This window comes from Lepidochelys kempii, chromosome 2 (assembly GCF_965140265.1).
Source record: "Lepidochelys kempii isolate rLepKem1 chromosome 2, rLepKem1.hap2, whole genome shotgun sequence".
In the NCBI taxonomy this organism is placed as follows: domain Eukaryota; kingdom Metazoa; phylum Chordata; order Testudines; family Cheloniidae; genus Lepidochelys; species Lepidochelys kempii.
This window is the reverse complement of record NC_133257.1, coordinates 189,238,000-189,260,738: the sequence shown is the minus strand read 5'-3', so window position 1 is coordinate 189,260,738 and position 22,739 is coordinate 189,238,000. Positions and strand designations below refer to the sequence as shown.

The window sequence follows — 22,739 nt, the reverse complement described above, 5'->3', positions numbered from 1 at the left end:
AATGAGCCTCTGTGCATCCAGATTCTCCCCACACCTAGCCCCCCCCCACTGAGCTGCCTGCACCCAGACTATCCCACAAAAAATCCTCTCGCTACACACCTGGATCCCCCCCACACTTGGATCCTGCCTGGTTGAGCCTGCCTTCCCCACATCTGGTGTGCCTGGCACAGAGGGGCAGAGCCTTGGGGTGACTCTGGGGCAGGGCCAGGCCATGTGCTGTGTCAGGGTCAGGTACAGCTTCACCATTGAGTCCATGTCCCACGGGTGAGTGGTGGGGAGGCTGCAGGGTGATCTCCCATCTTTGTACAGCCAGTGGCCTATGCTCCCCAATTCCATGTTGGAGCCTCTGCATTTATTTATTGACAAATAAAAGTTGCAGAATTTTGCAATGTTGTGCGCAGCATTTTTTATTTTTTGGCACAGAATTCCCTCAGGAGTATATGCAGTCCTAACTGATTATTTTATGAAGACTTTGGCAAACCTGAGCACCTTCCCTTTTTAGTTACAGGACATGTTCTACAGAATAAATGGGGATGGCAGTGAGAGACTGGATAAAGAATATAAAAATAAAACAATTAAAATGAAAAATATGCAGCCTTAATCAGACTAACTATGTATCTTAAATTTTACTCCAACAGGTGGAGCTTTTGGTTAAAGTTATGGGTAATGGAGAAGCTCCTCAATACAGCAACACTGGGAAAAAACGAGACTGTTAAACGCAACATTCATGTATCATTTTGAGTCAATTATACTTTAAGAACCCGAAACAATTCCCTTTAAATGCAGTTTAATGACTCTTACTAGCTCTAAGAAGAGCTGGATCAAGCCTTTGGTATAGGGTTAAAAAAAAAAAAAAAAAAAGTGTACTTTGTTAAATATTTAAGAAAATACTGAAACAATTTAATGGTGATTTCCAGGTGTTCCACTAAAACTTTTGTACTTTTCTTTCCAACCAATTATAATTGGATCCAAGTGAGGTTAAATTCCATGTAAATACTTTAAACAAAAAAATCAAATACGTCCAACTCATCTGTAGCAGAAACAATCACAATATGGTACTGATGTTAGCACTCTTACATTAACTTTATCAGCTGCCTGTTTTCTCTCCAAGGCTTCTCTCAGCTCCTCAATCTGCATTTCCTGATCCTCTATGATGGCTTTGTTTTCGTCTTTTGCAGCCAGGGCAGAATTATACTTCCACTAAGAAAACAGCAAAATTAAGTTTTAGGACTATGATAATGCAAGCAAGATATCAAAGAAAATTGCTAAAAGTAAATCAGCTGTTGCATCTTGGAGTCTTGATATGACAGAACTATAAAATCATGTTTAGAGAATTGTCTGACATAACGATACTAAAGGTCCAGTGAATAGAAGTGCTATTGCTTGCTGAATCCCGCAAACTAAGGTTTTGCATCAGAACTAAAACTGAGATTATAAATTTCAATGCCATCTGACTATTTTAAGATCATATCTATTAGTGAGAGTTATGCCTTGTCCCTTTCCTAGTTCTGTTAATATCCTGTGTGACCATGGGTCAGTCAAAGGCTCTACCTCTAGCATTTGTAAAATAGGTATGATGCGAACCTAACTCATAAAGGGTGCTGTGAGTAAATGTGTTTGGAAAGTACTTTGAGATCTTCCATTAAGGTTGCAATGAAACAGAGAACGATTTCCTATAGGGTAAGTGTGTATGTTGGGTGTACCTGATGTAATATGCACACTGAAAAAATATAGATCATATTCTAAAGTTGTATGTTCCTTTCTGTGTGGGGTTCTTTTGGGTTCACAGTACATGTAAAATACTGCATGTGTTACTGTATCAGTTTGCAATAAAACAAAGTAAAAAAGACTGCAAGACCTCTGTTAAAAAAAGGCACACTGTAAAGCAGAAGACAAAAGTCTCACCACTTCAGTGAGAAAGCACAATTTAGTAAGTAAGGGCCCACCTCCTGCAAGTACTTATGCAAGCAAGCAACTTTATTATAAGAATCTTATTGCATCACATGTGCTTGCAAGACTGGAACCTAGGAGTTATGAGACGTAACTACAGTTTCTTTCCTACAAATGAATTCAGTGACTTCAGCTTCATTTACTGATCTCTCAAACCACCAACTTCTCAACAAAATTAAACATGAATATCAGCTGATTGAAGCTCACAGGAACTGAGCAGGTCCAGTGAGAGAAGTGTCTGTCTACTCACTATGTGGAAAAAGTTCAGTTTCCAAGACCACCCTAGGCATAAACCGCTCAGTAGAATACAACAAATGTTGAAAGAAACTCACCCTACAGCAAATTACACTGTTCCACATTTCTGATAAAATATGTAATTGAAAGCGTTCAGCCTGGCATTTCATTCCATTTTCGTGATACCCAACATTGCCCCATATCTTTTCAAAAATGGAACATACATTTATGTCTTCCAGCTCTCTTGTCAGTCCATCAATAGATTCTGTCTTGTGACTAATAGATGTCCTCAACTCCTGGATCTGGCTCATCAAGTCAGATACAACTTCCTGCAACAGAAGAAAAATGTTGAACCCCAATTTCAGTGTCACTATTTAAATAATTTCTGCTTAGCACATATTTCACTTTGAACCAATAAAATATTTTGAATGTTTTTTTAATTACCATATATACTCGTTCCTTAGCCCATTCGTTTATAAGCCAACCCCCCAAGATGGATAGGTAAAAATAGTAAAAACCGTATGACCCTTTCATGAGTCGACCCTATATTTCAGGGGTTGGCAGACTTTGGCTCCCGGCCTGTCAGGGTAAGCCACTGGCAGGTTAAGCCACTGGCAGGTTGGGACGTTTTGTTTACCTGGAGCGTGCAAAGGCACGGAGCCTCTCAGCTCCCAGTGGCCGCGGTTTGCCGTTCCCAGCCAATGGGAGCTGCGGGAAGTGACACCACTTCCTGCAGCTCCTATTGGCTGGGAACAACGAACTGTGGCCACAGGAAACCAAGGGGTTCCATGCCTGCAGACACTTCAGGTAAACAAAAAGACAATGTATTAGATATTCAATTATTTCGTAGAGTTTAAAATCATCAAATTTTGGTGTAGACCAGTTTATAAGCTGACCCCCGCTCTTTGATGCGTCATTTTTTTACCAAAAATATTCAGCTTATGAACGCGTATATACAGTACTTTGATTAGAGTGTGAAGGAACAGTGCGATTTTTGATGTTTAAAAGCACCTCTCTTTACCCTAAGGTTTCATACAAAGAGTTAAATAGCTTATTTTCTTTTCCAAGATTAAAAGGAAAAAGACTGTTTTGTAGTACAAACTGTTTAGTCCCACTCTGATCCTCTTCTGATAGAAGGTTATGAATGTTGCTGTAAGAAACAGGCAGAAACTTAATGGAGTGAGTCATCTTCAAGAAACCATCACTGGACTCTGGATTTAGTGAGGCATTTCCCTCCAACCCCACCCAATCTCCAAGTTTTTCTTTTGCTATGAAAACAGAGCAAGTGAGGAATTGATTGACCATCCATGACAATGAGTTCCCATATAATTTCTTAAATGTATGTTATACTCAGTGATAAAAGTTATTCACCAAAGGAGCTTTCAGAAAACTGGTGAAGCTATCCTAAATGAAACATGGATTGATTTTACTGACAACAATTACAGTGAGATTCTTACTGTGTCATTCCTATGGTTTCTATTAGCCAATTCCCCATCAGACGAGCCTGACTGAAAACTCCCTGTCAACCAACAGGTGATACGTTCATGACCTTGTGTTAGCTGTTTTGTCCAGCAGACAGCACAACTCCCTTTTGCCTTCCCTCTCCAGCTGTCCCCTTATATCTCCACACTGTTTTCTCTGGCACTGTGCCAGCCTTCTTTCCCCAGTGGTCTTGGAGACCCTGTGCCAGATGTATGAGAGCTTTTTTCACCCATTATCACAGTCAGGAAGGGCTTAGCTTCCAGCTCTGCTGCAAAGAAGTCAATTTCTTTCAGAACTTGTGAACCAACAATAAAAAGTAGCTACCTTGTCAGCAGTGTTAGTCTTCTCCAGAGAAGCAATAACTTCTTCGGCAGCAGCCAGATTCCGTTCTAATTTCTGCAACTTTGCTTCCTGGAAGAAACTTTATTTTAGTTATAGAAATAGCCCTCAATTACCTCTTGTGTACATTTAGTATAAACATAACACTAGGAATAATACAAGAGAGATAGCTGTACTGTTTAATATGCTAGAGGGGCTAAAAGGTATCATAGTAGTTAAAAAGCAACTGTGATTCCTGAGACTTGAAAGCACTGAATTTGTTTTACTATTAATCTTTAAACAGTTAGTTTAATAAAAGTTCTTTTGCCATTAATACACAGGAAATCCACGAAAACTCAATTTTCAATTGTCAAAATGTGCTTTTATACCTGCTGCTCACATCGTGTCACCATTTCAGAGGACTGTTTTTCCAGCTGTACATTTTCAAGTACTTTCAAGAGTTCTCTAGAAGAGAAGGAATATATTTCTTGTAAGAGACTTAATCAAAACATAAGAAAAGACAGCTTCAACAAGGAACAAACTACATAGGTTGGCCCTGGGTCCCATTTAGTTTTAAAGGTTTTTTCACTACCAGTTGATTAATGCTATTCAAAAAACTAATGGTTCAGCTTGCAGCCATACATTGCAGCTGATGCTAGACCTTCCACATACAAAAGAACATTTTTATAATGAAACTGTTCATTAAAAATAATTTAAAAAGAAGTAGTGCTGTCTTTAGTGGAGTAAAGACACTGACTAAAAATCCATCAAGTAATAATCTCTATACTGCCTGGGACAAAAATCTCCAACAGGCTTTTCTGAATGGATGTTTTCAAGTGAACTGAAGGTGTTATTATTGCCTCATCAGTTTCTTATTGTTTTCTCTTTTTAGAAAGGGAACATCCACATTTACTGGAATAGACATCTTAGATACTAAAACATTTTTCTCTTTATATCAAGAGATAGATAATGGCAATTACAAAATACATGAAAAGATTCACTATGCATAGTGATTTCAGAGGTTTAAAGAACTCACCAATTTGGGCCAAATTCAGTCCTGGTAGTTAACTCAGAGGTGAATATTTTTCAAAACAATGCATTTAGAACGTTTGCACTTTTATTTTTGGAAAAAGAAATGTATTTCAATAGCAAGAGCTACAAAAAAATGAAACTTAGCATAGGATGAAACCATTGATTTCAACTGGAAATCAAACCCACAACAATACTCACTTTGAATTATTTTCTTTGTCTTCTTGTAATTGCAATGTTAGTTTTTGATTACGTCCTTTTTCTGTTTCCAAAAGTTCCAAAAGATTCTAAAACACAACATAATTTTTATAACATTCTGTTTGAAGTATACAGATTAAAATAATATTTTAAATTCTTTTCTGTTAAGAGGCCTTTGGATATTTGGTAACAACATATTAATATTTCTAAAAAAATAATTTAAAACCAAAAGATTAAAAAGGAGGAAGAAAAATAACACAACTCAAAATGCTACACAAAGCATAGACAAAACAGAAACAAAGAGTTCTTGAACCTTGCCCTGAATAATTCTAAAGGTAAACTCTAGTGCATACTGACAAGTCAGCAATTCTAGTGACACCCATCTCAGTTGTCGTTATGAGAGAGAGCAGTCCTACGGTTAGATAGGATCCTAAATTATTTAAGACTTAGGGCGCACAAATTGACAGAATTTTCTCTGAATTAGGTTTTAATTTTTTTCAGTTGTAATACTATACAGTGTTAATTTTAAAAAGGAACATATAGTTTCCATTTCATTTCTTTAAATGCCAAAAGAGAATCTTGAAACAAGTTTGCTGATCAGGTAGCCAGCATACAATGCAGAAAGAAGGCAAAAGCATTTACAAAAGCCCTTGAACAGCTTTGGTGCTGTGTTCTGCAATCACTGAAGTCTGTGAAAGGTTTTCAAAAAAAGCAGCAACTAGATGACAGGACAGTGATCTAACACCAAGAAATAATAAATCAGTATGACAAGACCATTATTGCCAGTGTATAAAAGCACCAACTTTCAAATATTTCAGAGATGCCTCTTTTAAGTCAGAATTGAAATCTGAACCCTCCAGGGTACTCCTCCCAAGGTACTCCTAGAATCATAGAATATCAGGGTTGGAAGGGACCCCAGAAGGTCATCTAGTCCAACCCCCTGCTCAAAGCAGGACCAATTCCCAGTTAAATCATCCCAGCCAGGGCTTTGTCAAGCCTGACCTTAAAAACCTCTAAGGAAGGAGATTCTACCACCTCCCTAGGTAACGCATTCCAGTGTTTCACCACCCTCTTAGTGAAAAAGTTTTTCCTAATATCCAATCTAAACCTCCCCCACTGCAACTTGAGACCATTACTCCTCGTTCTGTCATCTGCTACCATTGAGAACAGTCTAGAGCCATCCTCTTTGGAACCCCCTTTCAGGTAGTTGCAAGCAGCTATCAAATCCCCCCTCATTCTTCTCTTCTGCAGGCTAAACAATCCCAGCTCCCTCAGCCTCTCCTCATAACTCATGTGTTCCAGTCCCCTAATCATTTTTGTTGCCCTTCGCTGGACTCTCTCCAATTTATCCACATCCTCCCAATATTCATCTCAAAAGTAATGCCCAGTTTCTTTACCAATTAGCCCATCTTAATTAAACCCCATCAGATGACAATGATTTCTTTGGTAGACAACAGAATTTTAGCATAATGTGACTGGATGTCTCTTATAACCAATGGTTTCAAGAGTCAGCTGGAAAATTAAATAAACTTCTGGAAGTAACACCTTCCAGATAGGACCACTATCAAAACAGTGAATTTTTTTGGCCTAAGATTGGTAATGTCATTTTAATGAGATGAGTTACATAATTTGATTAAATGAGAGGTGCGATTATACTGTGTAACAGCTTTGGCTTTCTTACATGAAGCTCAGTTTTCAGTGCTTCAGTTTCTTGTTTGTTGTCTTCAAGCTGTTGCTTCAGCTGATCAGTTTCAAACTTCATTACTTCCTGTAAATTGTCATAGTCATCCTGAAGACTTGTTTTTCCTTCAAGAATCTTTTCATGTTCTAGCCTTCATTAAAAGTTTTTTGACATTATTAGAAAACAAGAATTTGTACTGGACAATAAAAATACCTCAATTATATTTTAAAAGCTATAAATAATCCAGAGTGCAGTCTTGTTTTATAAAAAATGGATGTCATGTCAAGACTTACAGGCTTTGGTTATGTCCTTTTTATCACGATATTAAATATTATAAAATATTAAGTGACACCTCAAGTGTTTTAAGGGGCATTGGTGGAGATGGTGGGAGAGGCGCTGTGCCGTTTTGGACGTACAGCCACTGCTGTTTTCCTCTAAAAAGAGCCAAAATTTACATCCTTCAATATTTTAAGTGATACTTCAGTCACCATCAGTCATTGTTTGTCTGCTGATGGTAGTGTGATTAACATCAGACTGGCCCTGTGTATTCACACATTTATTCAGTTACATTTTCTCTTACTCATGTATAGTTTATTTGTCTCACAAGAGCTTTCTGTATATTGTATAGCTGGATTTGTTTTCTTTTAAACTGTTGTCTTGAGGAATATTTAGGTCACTTAATACTTATTAAGGTTAAAAGTAAAAATTTAGAGGGGCTATGCACCTGCTGACACAGGTTATGAAACATAAAACGAATACAGAGCTGGTAGATTGGTATTTACTAGAGCACCTCTAAAAGGGTCAGTCTCTTAATATTTAATTAGGGGCAGCAGTGAAACCATGTCAGTAGTTTTGATGCATGGTTCTCGATCTTCAATATATTACTTAGAAGATGTCACATGCCACACAAGATGTAATCCCAATAGGATGCAATAATACAGTCAAGACCACTTGTCATCTTGCTTAATGGAAAAGATTTCCCATGTATTGAAATTGTGTTACTTTAGTGCAAATGTGCCTGTTTAATATCACTTGCTATTGAATGATAAATAAAACTTTACCAGTTTCCTGCTCCTAATAGCACTTAATGTCAATTATAGCATGAAGTACAGAAAGATTTTCAATCCTGAATTGCCAACCTTTGAACAAACTGATTTTAAATGTATGTTTTCATTTTAGTTATATGGATTTTTCAATGCACACAACAATGTGAAGCAGTGACATCATGGGCAGACTAGAGTGAGGCTTTTAATTTTAGCATTAAAGAATTGAAAAAAAGACAGGCTTCCTCAGCAAATTCACTCTACTTAAGGGAGGTCCGAACACTCACTGGAAAAATCACATTTACAGTAGAACCTCAAAGATACGAACACCAGAGTTATGGACTGACCCAGTTTCACATGGTGTCCTGTTGACTGAAGTAACTAATCAGGCAGCAACAGAGACACCCCCCCCGCTGCCTCCCCCCCAAAAAAACTGTACTATGCTGTATTGCAGGGGTGGGCAAACTATGGCACGGGGGCCACATCTGGCCCTTCAGATGTTTTAATCTGGCCCTTGAGCTCCCACTGGGGAACGGGATCCAGGGCTTGTCCCGTTCCATGCGGCTCCCAGAAGCAGCAGCTTATCCCCACTCCGCACGCTCCCGCACCCCAAGTGCTACCCCCGCAGCTCCCATTGGTCAGTATCTGTGGCCAATGGGAGCTGCAGGGGCGGTGCCCGTGGACGGGGCAGTATGCAGAGCCACCTGCCCATACCTCCGCTTAGGAGCTGGGACAGGGAGGGGAAGAGAACATACTGCTGCTTCCGGGAGCTGCTTGAGGTAAGCACCACCCGGAGAGCCTGCACTCCTGACCCTCTCCTACACCCCAACTCAGTGCCCTAGCCCTGATCCCCCTCCTGCACTCTGAGCCCCTCGGTCCCAGCCCAGCACACCCTCCTGCACCCCCAACCCCTCATCCTCAGCCCCACCCCAGAGCCTCCATCCCCAAATGGAGCCCTCACCCCTTCTGCCCCCCAACCGCAGTCCAGGGCCCACTCCCACACCCTCAACTCCTCATTTCTGGCTCCACCCCAGAGCCATCACCCCCTCCCACATCCCAACCCCAATTTCATGAGCATTCATGGCCCACCATACAATTTCCATATCCAGATGTGGCCCTCAGGCCAAAAAGTTTGCCCACCCCTGCTGTATTGCATCTTAAAGGTAGGCACATTTGGGCTGGCTGTCCCCACCCCTCCCCCACGAGGGGCAGCCACTTACAGCAAGAGGCTGGGGCTGCCAGCCCAAGGCACCTGGAGCCAGCTAAGCAGAAGCAGCACTGGGGTCTGCGCTGCTTTCACCCCTCCCACCCGCCCGCTGGAAGGATGTGCTGCTTTTATCCCCACCCTTCTCCGGCTGGCAGAGGGATACACTGTTTTTACCTCCCCACCCTGGGGAGGGGGACACACTGTTTTCTCTCTCTCTCTCTCTCTCTCTCACTCACACACCCCCAACCACCCATCCACCCACCCAGGGGAGGGAGAAAAGCTTGCAAACTCCTGCCAGCACTGAGTAGGGAGCTCAACTGATGCTGAAGCCTGGCCTGGAGTGTCAGTTGCTGGATCTGGAGCTTGAACTGCGCTTTGTTCAGAGTTAGGAACATTTCACAGTTATAGACTACCTCCATTCCCAAGGTGTCTGTAACTCTGAGATTCTACTGTAATGGAAAAATGCTATAGGCACAAATGCCAAAATTAAGGGGGCTTCTCTGTCATTGATCTGTTAATTTCACCACCTTTTTCCCCTATCTTCTAAATATATAGGAAATAGCTGAGCCTGTAGAAGCAGTGTGTGTACATTCAAAAAAATACAGTGGTTAACTTGAGCTCTGCTTTATAGGAAGGATTATTTACAGTGAAAGTTAGCATATATTAGCATAGAATTAAGAATCTGGATGCACTCTCATGTGGAAGGCTTAAAAGCTTCCACTAAGAAGGAGCTGACCACATACCTAACATTATCCAGTTGGAGTTGTACATCCATGTGTCTCATAGAGAGCTGACTCATTTCCTTCTCTTGTTTTTCTCTGAAGGTGTTATACTCCATCTTTACAGCAGACAGCTCCTTGTCTGCAGACTGCAGGACTACGCGTAAGTCATGGACTTCACTTTTTAATACTGTCAAAAACATGTAGAAATGTATGAGGTTTTGTTAATTTATAAAACTGCTCACTTGCAGATGCAATATCAGGGATGTTGAAAAATCTTATTTGAAAATTAAACTAAACTACATATTATTCTCAGTAAAAATGGCCATTTCCTCAAAAAAACTGTGGAGAAAAATAAACTGAAGGAGAAAAAAAGAGGCAAAGAATGCTCAGTGAAGTACTGACTTGCAGAAAAAGTGTACACTGAATCAAAAGGATGCTAGGAGGTGGGCACGTAATTGTAACTCAGAATTGGTAAACTAAATGCATGTTAACCCTATTTAATTTTTTGGCAGTAGAGCGTAGATTTTTATTTTATTGGAGGGTAGATTTAGAACTTGCTTATTGTTTAAGTGTTCTCACATTTTACTGTATTTTGTATTTTTAAAAGTCATCTTAAGTAGGTGTACCTGTTTACCACACTTGTGAGTTTTAAATATTCTATATTTCTCATACATTATTAGCTTAGTATAATATGGAAAAAGAAAAGTCCAACTGCTTCTATACTAGCTGTATCAGGAAAACGAGTTCAAACATGACTATATTTCTAGTTGTCTAACTAATCTAACTGGAAATGTCAAAAATACATAGGTATGTATGCCCTCAGAATATAATGCAGGCATTCTAGCAGACTGACACCAGAGGGAGTTAAGACAAGTGAAGACATTTTTTAAAAACTTAAAATGATAGAAGGGAACAAATAAGAAGGAAGGTTAAAAGTTGCTCCTGAATCTGGGACTGCAGCTTGGTAGAATGACCATTCACCTTTTTCCTTTTTATTATTTTAATTTTAATCTTCTAAAACAATACTCCATATTCACTTAGGATGAATCATCTCCTTCCATTGTCTATAACTGGAGATCCTGTGATATAGAGGAGGTCAGAGTAGATGATCTGATGGCCTTTTCTGGCCTTAAACTCTATGACCAGCTATGCAGGTTGATCAAAAATGGACAGGAAAAATTACTCGTAGGACAGAATTATATACAACTCATTACCCAACCAAAGCAGTTATTCAGTATTTGTCATAGTAGCTTCAAAACATGAAACCTCTTGAGAAATTCAAACAGCATTTCAGTGCTACACGGACTTACTATCTGTCTTGCTTTGAGCATCTTGAAGTTGTGTTTTGAGAAATGTTATCTGTCCAAGGAGCTCCTGCTGTTCTTTATTCCAGTCACTTCTTTCTGATGAGAATAGCTTTAGAAGAGAAATAAAATTTAAAAATGGAAGAGAAGTATAGGAGTGTATAAATCTTAGTTGAAATAATAGAAATATTTTTATGTGTTGTGTATTTTCCAGCTCTGACTATGTAAGATGCATTTCTCTGTATGCTGAGAAAGTTATTTTGGATATTTATAATCAAACCAATCACATGAGTCCTGAACATTCAAGTGTGTTATGGTTGCGAATAGCTCAGTAAATTGGAAGCCCATAGAGCAAGAAGAACTACTGAAGTAACTGAGGAAGCAATCTGAGATGAAAAAAGGACCTATCAGCCTCACTTTAAGTACCCTTCACCTGATAATTTAGAACTTCAAATCTGCTCCTGAGCTGAAGTAGTGGAAGTGTGGAGGAAGACTGATGCTCTTCTCTGTCAATCCCATCTTTCCTTTGCCACACTCATCTTTTCTACTCTTCCACTACAACTCCCACTATACCACAAAGAGAGCATGTTATCTGCTTTATGGCATTACCCTAAAAATCTATTCCTTAATTTTAAGGTGAGTTCACCATTTATAAGCTCTGCCTATCAACAAAAGTGAATTGTATCATTCAGTGGAATAATTCCTCACACCTAAAATGTGTATTTTGTCTTCAGTGAACTTTACAATCTTCCCAAACTCTTAATGAGATAGATAACCACTATAGGGAGGTAAGGGGGCTGAGAAGAGATTAAGTGACTTAACTCAAGATCACGGGGCGTGCTGTATCGTATGTGTTACACATTGCAGAAAAATATTCCACACAACTTTTTGGTTAGTTAGGCTGGGTAGATCCATAAATAGAAAAATAAAGAGGACCTGTACACTTTATATGTAGTAATGACAGTTTTGTTCATTCACAGCTAGAACTAGGAGTATTTTTAGCACTGCAAAATTTTAGAGAAAATATTTTTTGGTGACAACTGATAATTTACCACACATCATGAAATTGGGCAAAAAACACCACCAGTAGGCATCCTGAGTGCCTCGCCATTTATACTTTTACTCTATGATCAAGCAGCTTTAAATATTTCAAAATAAGTTTTAGAAAGCACTGATGCTGGCTGTTGTCTAGCTGGTCTTTCTGCTCAGTTCTAGTGTTATAATTTTAGCAGTTTTGCCTCTTAAAAATCCAAGTAATATTTTAAAATTCACTAAACAGGGGCCTGAAAATAGCTGAGAAATGTGATTGATATTCACCTCTTTTGTATATACTCTCACAAAAATTTGATTTACACAGCTACCTCACCTCCTGCATTTGTGCAGAATGATGCTCTAGTTTATCAATATGTTGCTGAAGTTTTAAGTTCTTACTTTCTTCCTCATCTAGCTTGATCTGAAGAGTGCTCAGTTGTTCCTGTAAGATGGCAGACATGCATAATTAGAAAGCTTCTCTTCCCATTATTTTCACATGGCATATGGTCAGACCTGTGTACACCAAATACTTAAAACAGTCAAGATTTTTGTCTTTATGGCTTGAAGCATTCAGAGAGAGAACTATTGGTTTATCAGTACCACAGGGATATCCTTTACTCCCAGATCTCTGGGAGATCCCTCAAAGCAAAATACAAAAATGTGATCCAATCCTGCAAACATGCACATTCTTAACTTTATGTATGTATGTATAAGTTTGATGTATTCTGCTCTTCAGAATAGACAAAAATGGACTAGAGATTTCTGGGAAGATCTGTGAGCTATATGAAATGTTTGAGGGCAGTTCAGCAAGGAGTTCTGTTATATACAAGTTTTCATATTAATGAAAATTAGAGCCACATTATCAAGATTATCTCAGACACTTTGCTTTGCTCTTCTATGGCAAAAGCATCTCTTTTCAGGAAATTTAAAAGAAGGATAAAAGGACTGAGGTTTTACACAGTTTTTAAACAGGTTCTCAGATAGTGCAGTCTCTTCTAGCTTTGAACTAAGCCACAGTTTTGAATGGTGGTGGCCCCTCTGCCTGAGTCTCCCTGTGATGGAACAGTTTGGTTTGAGTATTCAGGTTTAAATGCCCAGGAGTGTGCCATTTCTGCTAAACTAAAACTTCTCACAAAATATAAATGAATAACATGTAGACAGAGAAAATGCATAACAAGTGTGAACTCTCTTAGTGGCATTTACACTGGAAATGCTAAGGGTGCATAAGTACAGTATAGCATGCTACTAGGCATCACAATAATTTACTAAAATATTTATTAAACACTTACTTTGGTTTTATAAGTGAATTGTTACATTAAAATCAAAAGTTATTTTTGGTGAAAAAATGATATTACTCAATGAGTATCAAAACATGCTTTTGTAAAAAAACCCCAAACAAAACAATTACATATGCACTTCCACTCTTATTCTGAAGATTTACCTGCACCATTCTGAGCTCCTCAGCAATGGCCTCATAAGCTTGTTCATTCATCTCCGGAGGAACTGGCTCATTGAAAATATTATCCACCTCCCCTGAACTCTGAATATCCATGGAATCACAGACCAAGATTTCAGGGCTTATTCGTGGCACCAGACGAGACCTTAGTTGGTAAGCCTTTGTCGGAGTAGTCATACTCTGTTGCAGAAATTATGAAGGAAGCATTAGTTTAAATATAAAATAGACAGATTATAGTTAAGGCAAAGATTGTGTCACGGATATTTTTAGTAAGAATCACAGACAGGTCACAGGCTTCTGTGAATTTTTTCTTTATTGACCGTGACCTGTCCCTGACTTTTACTAAAAATATCCATGACAAAATGGGGAGCTGCTGGGCAGATGTCGGGGTCAGCTGGGAGCTCTGGGGCCCCCACCACGATGGGGGCTTGGAGCTCCAGGGTCCTCCTCCACCCCGCGACTCAGAGCTGTGGGGTCCTCTTCCGCCTGTGGCGGCTGGAAGCTGAAGGGTCCCCCCGGCACCTGCGGTAGAGAGGAGCTTTGGGGTTCCCCCTGCCACTAGGGAGATCCAGGGGCCTCAGGTGGCAGGGGAACCCCGCAGCTCCTGGCCGCTGCGGGTGGTGGCGGGACCCTGCAGCTTCCAGCCGCCTGAAGTCACGGAGGTCTTTGGAAGTCACAGAATCCATGACTTCCGTGACAAAATCGTAGCCTTAATTATAGTGTAACACATTTCATAATTCTATAAACAAAATACAGGATAAAGTAAAATGGTCAAAGCTGGTCAATTACATTCCACACAACTGCATGTTTTTCTGATTCACAACTCAGTTACAAGCAGTAGTGCATCAGGAAGTATTTCAGAACAAGAGATAGAAATGAAGATATCACTTTAATCATATAGCGAGTTTATATACTGGAAAACTTGTCAGGCTAAGTATCTTACACTCTGATTTTTACTAAAGAAATCTTTTGTTTCATCCAACTCATATGTAACTATATACCGCTGTATTTACAACCTCTCATTAACATATTCCTGTACCTTAATAGTTTCTCTGTGCATTTTATTCAATTGAGAGACTTCATGACGTTTGTGTGCCTTGGTTGCCTCCAAAATATTTTCAAGATGCTGGTTTGCTTTCTGAAGGGATTGAAGTTCTGACTCCATTTCCAGATGCCTTTTCCTGTTTAGACATAAGATTTTACCACAAAGCCCAAAAGTCATCATGCACTCTATCATTAGTCTGACAGTAAGGTGCTGTGTAATTGTCACACTGAAAAACAATTCCATACACTTTCATCCAAGCCATCAAAATATTTCAATTTTGAGATTATGCTATTTATAGGATCAGTGGGGACCCCATTAAAAGAGCTATTAAAAGCTGCTTTGTGATCACATAATTAAAAAAATATATGCACACTTAAACACAGCCTTAAAATGGAAAAATCGCTTCCTCCTTTATCCAGCAACACCTGAGTTCAGAGCTTTTTGTTTCCTCTAAAGAACAGATCACATCACCCATACCAAAACTTTAAGCATTAATGATGTTATCCACAGTTACATGTGAATCAGAAACCTGAACTGAAGCGCAACAAGATTAATAAAAACCTCTAAACATTTTTTCCAAGTATTATTAAGAATACTTTGACTTGTTAAAATAAATACTTAAGAATGTTATTAAAGGTAAGTGGAAATTTGGGAAGATCTTTCACTGTATAATATTTAGCTGCTCTGTATGTATGTCAGTAGTGTGATAGCTGGCATCATTCACATCACTGCAGTGTCAAGAGTCTCGTGCAAGCATGGATTGTTTGTGTTTAGTGTTACCACCATCCACTTCCCATTCTGATCTCAGAGTCAATAACAAAACTTCATAAGCATCAATGGGAGCAGGATCTCAGCTTACTGCTGCTCAGGACAGAGTAGAAACTGGTGTCCAACATATTTGCTGAACCATTAAGTTTGTGGCTAAAACTATTTAAGCTTTAATATATGGGTTTTTTAAATGTAGGTTCCTTCATGGTGCCTCTCTGCCCCCCTCCCCATTCTCCGCCTACCAGGCTGGAGGGAGGGGAACTCGGGGCTTCTGCCCTGTGACAGGGTGGTGGGGCTAGGGACTTCAGCCCTGCAGGAGGCATCTGCTGGGGCTCAGGGCAAAATCATGAAAAAGTAAAACACAATGGGTTCAGCCCTCCCTTTGTAGCCAAGTGGACTTCTACTATACAGATCAGGGTTTGGGGAGACTGCACGCCATAAAGATCTGCTCTGCAGGGACTACCTACATCCTAATGTGAAGAAGCAGGAGCAGGGTAAGTAGATCTCCAAATATACAAGACTAATGTGATGTCTGTAAACTGTTGCTCAGTAGACTGTGATGATATGGGGAGGATTATGTTTTCCCTTTCTCCCCTCACTCTGACTCTCTCTAGAAGACAAATTTACTTGGGTTGTATTCTGGGTCCAGGATTTGACCACAGAAGAATATAAATACAGGTCTATCCTAGAAAAATATATTTTTCAGAAGAATATTAGTTTAAAACATTTCTACATTGTTTCCTCTCACTTAGTTAGCTCTTTAAATTCTTCATATTCTTGTTTTGAACTTTCCAGTTCACTCTGAGTATGCAGCAGGCGTGCTTTCAACCTTTCAAAAGACACCAGTGAATTGCTTTCTGTGGATGTAGTGGTGGAATACAACTGATGACCTAAAAAACAAACAACAGATATCCTCTGATATAATCCTGAACTCACAATCATAATAAGCTCTATCAATAAAATAAGAACAATTTTTTGAACATTTCAGCAACTCAGACTAAGCCAACTGGACACAAACAATAGTGCTTATGTTCATGTGGATTATGTAATTATTTTTATTATTGGTATTACTGTAACAGCTAGTCATGAAGCACAATCCCACTGTGTTAGGTGCTGTGCAAAAAGAGAAGAGAAAGACTGTTCCTGCTCCAAAGAGCTTACAACCTAAACATAAAGAACGAGACAACAGATGGATACACTCAGACTGATCAGGAAGAACAGGGAAACAGTTAGACAACATTGGTCAGTATGACAGACAATGGTTGCAGCACACTAGTGGTTTAACCATTGTCAAATTTTTTTGCATCACAAAAAAGGATGAAATAGAAAATGAATATGTATTGCAAATTACTATACAGTATTATCACATGCACTGAAGAAGGGCACTTTTAAAGAATGTTTTTAACACTACCATGTGGTAGATTAAATTGATGAAAAGTTTAACAATTAAAATATAAGTTTTGCAAAAGTGTTTCACATTGAGATGTGTGCATTTTGTATTATGTTTAGACAAACATTGCTTATGCAACATCATAAGTTTTTCATTTTAAAAATGTTAAAATATGAATTTAATAAAGAAGAATGTTAAATCATCAAATTCATATGATCATTAGAAGCACTGCCACTTAAAATACTTTAAGTGCTAATGAAAATACTTAGGATTTCTCAAAAATAGACTATTACATTTTAAAAATGAGTATTAGCTTATGAAAGGAATATGTCATAGTGTATTTTTACCTCCATTATTTTTCTCTGTGGCTGAAGCCTCCAAGAAAGCTTTTTCTAGTTCTGCAATGGTCTGAGCATCAAGTTCTTCAGCCCTTTTCACTGACTGTAAGGAACGAAGTCGTTTGTTCTCCTCTCTGAGGCTGTGATTCTCCATGGCATACTTAGCAATTCGTGGGTGTTGTTCCATCTGTGCATATGTGACATGCGGATATTTGTTGAAGTGTTGCAAAAAAGCAAAGTAGTTTACAAAAAAGGCTATTTCACGGAGGATTCAGTATAGAAGGCTGCCAATCTGTCACCTTTCACAAGCATTAAATTGTAAAGGAAAAGAAAAAAAGGAAAAGAAAAAGAGGGCTTCCCTAAACCAAGGAGGACTGTTCAGATTTCTTAAAGAGCTGGAAACTGGTTTTATTACTTCACTGGAATTTACTCTCAAAATGTGAATACGTGAGTAAGTAATGATCAAGGAATTAATCAATAAATTCAATTTTTAAACATTCTGTAGTACACCTCTATCCCAATATCACGCGGTCCTCAGGAGCCAAAAAATCTTACCACGTTATAGGGGAAACTGCATTATATCGAACTTGCTTTGGCCTCGAGCATTTCCGTTATTAATAGTCACTTTCCGCCCCGACTAACCCCTCAGAACCCCTGACCCATCCAACCGCCCCCTGCTCTCTGTCCCAACTGCCCCGCCCCCAGAACCTCTGAACCATCCAACCCCCCCTGCTCCCTGACCGCCTCCCCCGAGACCCTCTGCCCCTTATCCAACCTCTCGGCCCTGGCCCAGCACCCTTAACATGCCGGTCAGCACGGCGCATCGGAGCCAGACACACTGACCCACCGGAGCGCGCAGCCCCACCCCCCCGAGCACTGCTTTACCGCGTTATAGTCAAACTCGTGTTATATCAGGATAGAGGTGTATTGCAGGAGGGACATAATTTTAATCCTGATCATTACATATAAACTTCTTCCTCTAGCAACATTAGGATCACAATTTAGCCTAGAATATGTAGGCTCAACTACAGAATTATTAAAGTAGTCTGTCTTTTTGTTCTATTTTTAAAACAGGGCTGAGTTTCCTAACTGCAGTGATAAGAGCGTTCCTTAACATCAGGAAGCCTATCAGTGATTTAAACCAAATAGCATTAAGTACAGTAATTTCACAGTTTAGAGTACTGGGTAGATCAGGGATTGGCAACCTTTGGCACGCAGCCCGGCCTGCGCCACTTCCCACGGCCCCCATTGGCCTGGAATGGCAAACCGCGGCCAGTGGGAGCTGCGATCGGCCGAACCCGTGGATGCTGCAGGTAAAGAAACCATCTGGGCCTGCCAGCGGATTTCCCTGACTGGCCACGTGCCAAAGGTTGCCGATCCCTGGGGTAGATTGTGCTCATGATACCTTTCAACTAAATACCATCAGTGATCGATTTGTTTCATTATCTTTAAACAATAAAGAAGTTCTTTCTTTTTGTGTTGTTCATGAGCTTCATCAGATTGTTTTGGAATGGAACAATAAGTAAAAATATTTACCTGTTCTCTCACTGTCCGCAATTCCTCCCTCAGTTCACTGATCAGATCATCCTGTTCTTTGGGCACTAAACTGCCACGAGCCTCTTTGTGTAATCTCTCCAGGCGAACTATATGGTCCTCCCGGAACTTAACTATCATTTTATTGGACTGAATGAATTTCTCCTTTTTGCCACAAAGATCTTCTAGTTGAGCAACTTTTTCTAACAAAGTCTTAAAAAAAATAAATGTACTGATTTAGTAGTGGAGAAAAAAGGACAATGGCAATCTCCAAATAGATATATTTATCACAAACTTAAACAAGTTATACCATACTACCTATAACAATATTTTATGTGCAAAATTAAAACATTTTATTATCCCATTCATATTTTTGTAAGCGAAACTGACCTTGTGACTTTTTTAAAAAAAATCAACTCACTATGGGGCACAATCCGATTATTAATCAAAGTTTTCTTATGTTTTTTCTTTATCAAACTTGGACATTACCTTAAAAATTCACAATTCTACTAGTGTATAATCTCTCCTTATGGTAACTACACTTTGCTGTCTTTGTAAACAGAATTTATTTAACAAAGCAGGACAATCTCAACTGCAGTGGGGCTTCAGTAGGTTTATTCATCCTTAGCTTTAATCAAAAAATAAGCAGGACATACTAGAGAAAAGGCAGTGAATTCTTACCTTCTTTTCAGTTTCAGACTTCTCCAAGAACAGCATTGCCTCAAGAAAGTAGTTCATGTAATTTGTATTTTCCTGACCTTGTCCAAGAGCAGCTTAATAGAAAGTTAAAGAATGAATCACCATATTTATTAAGATACAAATTATTTAAGTTTTCCTTCATGTTTAACAACCACATTTACAGAGTATTTCCAACACTTCATTTTTCCCAGAATAATTTATTGAACATACACGTATGGGCATATTTACATTATAGTTATAGAACACCCTCTAATGATACTATTAGGGTCTGTCAATTTATGAGATATAAAACTTTACTCACTCAATTATAATTGACATACAAAGTTGTACCTAATGAGTAAAGGGATTTTGAATTTAGCTTTTTTTTTTTTTTTTTAATTCATGTGTTCAGCAAAGGAAGTATGCAAAATATGGAATTAGCTTCAGATGCTTTTTTAAAATTTTATAACATGAAATTGGCATTAATATTACATTCTGTTCATAATAAAGTGGATTATAGATATTTATGGGATACTAATCACCATAATATCTAAAGGGCAAAATAACTATCCCATTATGATTAGAGCTGAGTGAATAATTGATTTTTCAGCTTAGGGGTAGAACCAAATAATGTAAAAATATTCCAGTTTGACTCAAACAATTTAACAATCTTTTCTTCAAATTAAAAAAAAAATTTTTTTTTGAGTTTGTTTCAAGTCAACCAGAATGTTTTGAGTTAATTCAAAAATATAGTTTTTCCCCCTCTTTTCAGTTTTTTGATTCGTTTCAAGTTAAGGCAAAACATTTTGATCAATTTGAAAATCTTTTTTTGCATTTCTCATTTCATTTTGACCATTTCAGGTGTTTTCACCCTTGTTTGTGTCGTTTTTTTTTTTTTAAATTGAACAAATTTTAAGTCAAAATGCTGTTTCAAACTGAAAACATTTCAAAATGAAAAAGTTGAAACATATGGCTTTTTTCAACTGAAGCTATTTGTCAAATTTGATTATAGTTTCAGACCCCCTCAAAAAATCAATTCGTCAAAATAATTTCTAGTTAATATATATATATATATTTCTAGTTAATATATATATTTTCCACTGTGTTTTACAATCAACTGATAATTATACTCCATATCTTTATTTCTACAACTCAAAATGTGTGCCAAGATTCTTAATTGCTTAGACTACGTCTATCGTGTCAGTTTTCAGACAAGATTTTTCTTTTCTTAAAATGTATAAGATAATTTTTAACAGATTTAAAACATCCTTTAGTTTTTGCAGATTGCAACAGATGTAATATGGAATTGTTAAGATTTCTGCCTATATCTAGACATAATAGCATGAGTGACTGATTTAATATCAAGTTAACCATTCTCGCATATTTTTATGATTTAAACTCTGATCCTGTGCATAGCAGATGTGTGATTTTTTTTTCCTTGCAAAAAACGGAACAAGGATGTTTAATATTAGCCAAGTCTTTTAAATGCAGCAACTCCTGGTGCTGGATCGAAATCCCTTGTGTCTTGGGAAGATCAGACCACAATTGGAACAGGAACACAATAAGAGAATTACAAAGCCAAGATTGCTACCATAGTAATAAAATACTCTGGGGCAGCATATTGCAATCAGGGAACTACACTTAGTGGGAAACTATAATCGGCATCTGTTCAGGAGATACAACAGTTCAGTGAAAAGCTACAAGTAAAGTTTGAAGAGTAATAAAAATTCCATTAACTTTATTCTCTACTATATTGTATATAAGATTAACTTTTTATTTTCATCCACACAAAATATTTTTTCCTGGAATTACATTGAGAAATCAAAAAAACTGGAGTAAAAGGAAGCCAGAATTAACAGGCTTGTGCAACAACTTGTCTAATGAGAAAAAACAGAACCCCGCCACACTGACAATCATAAACAAATGTTTTGGTTTATCTCAAGGGCTTTATTTCCAGCACCTTTATGAACTAGAAGCTGGAAGAAAATTCTAGGCATTAACAACAAAAATCAAACTAATAGAAGTTTTGCCTAATGCACACAGTATGGTAAGAGTAAAATGAAAACAAAATGATCATTAGTTAGCACAGGTTCCTGCAAAATTAGACACATTTGCTTATTATAGTTGTGTAAAATAGTATGTTGTGCCTAAGCAAAATATAATCCTTAAGGCATACAAAACTAAGTGGTGCTATTTGTTCAGCAAGTCAATAACAGAACAGTTTAAAAATCTCCTTTTGCTCTAGAATTCAGGAGCTTTCTATTCTTTTTGTTTCTCCTGTTGGATCATATTAAAGAAGTTCTGTATTAAAATCACAAATGAGTTTCATTCCCCATTGTTTAAATTCCAGGGTATTACTAATTAAGAGGTCTCTTGGTTTTTGGTACTGTTTCTCTCCCTCTATGTGTGAAACTTGCAAGCTGCTAATTGTGTTAATACATCTGCTGATTGATTCAGCAACAGCATGATGAAGCAATTCCCATAGACTGGCATAGGAAGAAATTCCTATCAAAATGGACTCTAGAAAGTGAGAACTTTGGGGTCTGATTCTGCAAACCAACTTCCAGGAGCGTCAGATGAGCATCTGACAAGGCCCTACTCCCTCCTCATGTTCAGGCCACCTGGCCAGTGGCTTGGCATGAGCAACTCTAAAGCTGGTAACTATGATAACAACCTTGCAGAACCTGTGTGTGTATGAATGTGTGAATAAATATGAAATTGAATGGAATGTTATAGCTATAACTAACTGCTTACTATGATTCTTTCTGTATTCACAATAAATGTGGCATTTTGCCTTTTCCCCTTTAATAAGATCCTGCTGGTTTCTATTTTATTGGTATAACACTCCTACCTCTTGAAATAGAAATATCTTGAGTAGACTGCCCTAAAGTAAGTTGAGCAAGCTGCTCTTTCAATTTCTTCACTTCAGCTTGGAGCTGGCTCACATTCCCTTGGGTGTCTTCATTTATCACAGCCTTTTGTAGGAATTTTGAAAGCAAAGAATAAGATTACATTTTTAATATGAAGTAACATCAGAAACAATCTATTCTGAAGGTAATTAGAATCAAATATTGAAAAGCAGTAGATAACTGCCTATATGGCTATCCATTTTAAAAGAGAAGAATCTTTGGAAACAGGAGAGAGCTCAATTTAGTTTTCTAGTATCTTCAACTTCAATAGTTTCTTAATATCTGAAAATCATGGACACTTGAAAATTTAGTCTACAGTTTGCTGAACTAGAATTTAATCCTGAAAATTTTAGGCTGAACAAAGGCAAACAGCATATAACAGACTACATAGCTGCAAAATCAGAAGCCAATATACATTCAAG

General features: G+C 38.2%; 1 protein-coding gene across 2 annotated transcripts in view; it reads right to left on the bottom strand.

Moving 5' to 3' along the window:
- The window catches only part of KIF15 (kinesin family member 15), a 58,330-nt gene that overhangs the window by 20,818 nt on the left and 14,773 nt on the right, over positions 1–22,739 (bottom strand). For both annotated transcript variants that reach the window (XM_073333137.1, XM_073333136.1), the window contains 16 exons: positions 22,260–22,383; positions 19,412–19,503; positions 18,734–18,943; positions 17,207–17,384; positions 16,218–16,359; positions 14,696–14,837; positions 13,642–13,836; positions 12,535–12,642; positions 11,175–11,280; positions 9,886–10,051; positions 6,893–7,043; positions 5,215–5,300; positions 4,374–4,449; positions 3,991–4,077; positions 2,409–2,513; positions 1,078–1,200 (listed from right to left, as the gene is read on the bottom strand). In XM_073333137.1, coding sequence (XP_073189238.1) covers positions 1,078–1,200; positions 2,409–2,513; positions 3,991–4,077; positions 4,374–4,449; positions 5,215–5,300; positions 6,893–7,043; positions 9,886–10,051; positions 11,175–11,280; positions 12,535–12,642; positions 13,642–13,836; positions 14,696–14,837; positions 16,218–16,359; positions 17,207–17,384; positions 18,734–18,943; positions 19,412–19,503; positions 22,260–22,383 — 2,091 coding nt within the window. The remainder of the gene's footprint in view (positions 1–1,077; positions 1,201–2,408; positions 2,514–3,990; positions 4,078–4,373; positions 4,450–5,214; positions 5,301–6,892; positions 7,044–9,885; positions 10,052–11,174; positions 11,281–12,534; positions 12,643–13,641; positions 13,837–14,695; positions 14,838–16,217; positions 16,360–17,206; positions 17,385–18,733; positions 18,944–19,411; positions 19,504–22,259; positions 22,384–22,739) is intronic.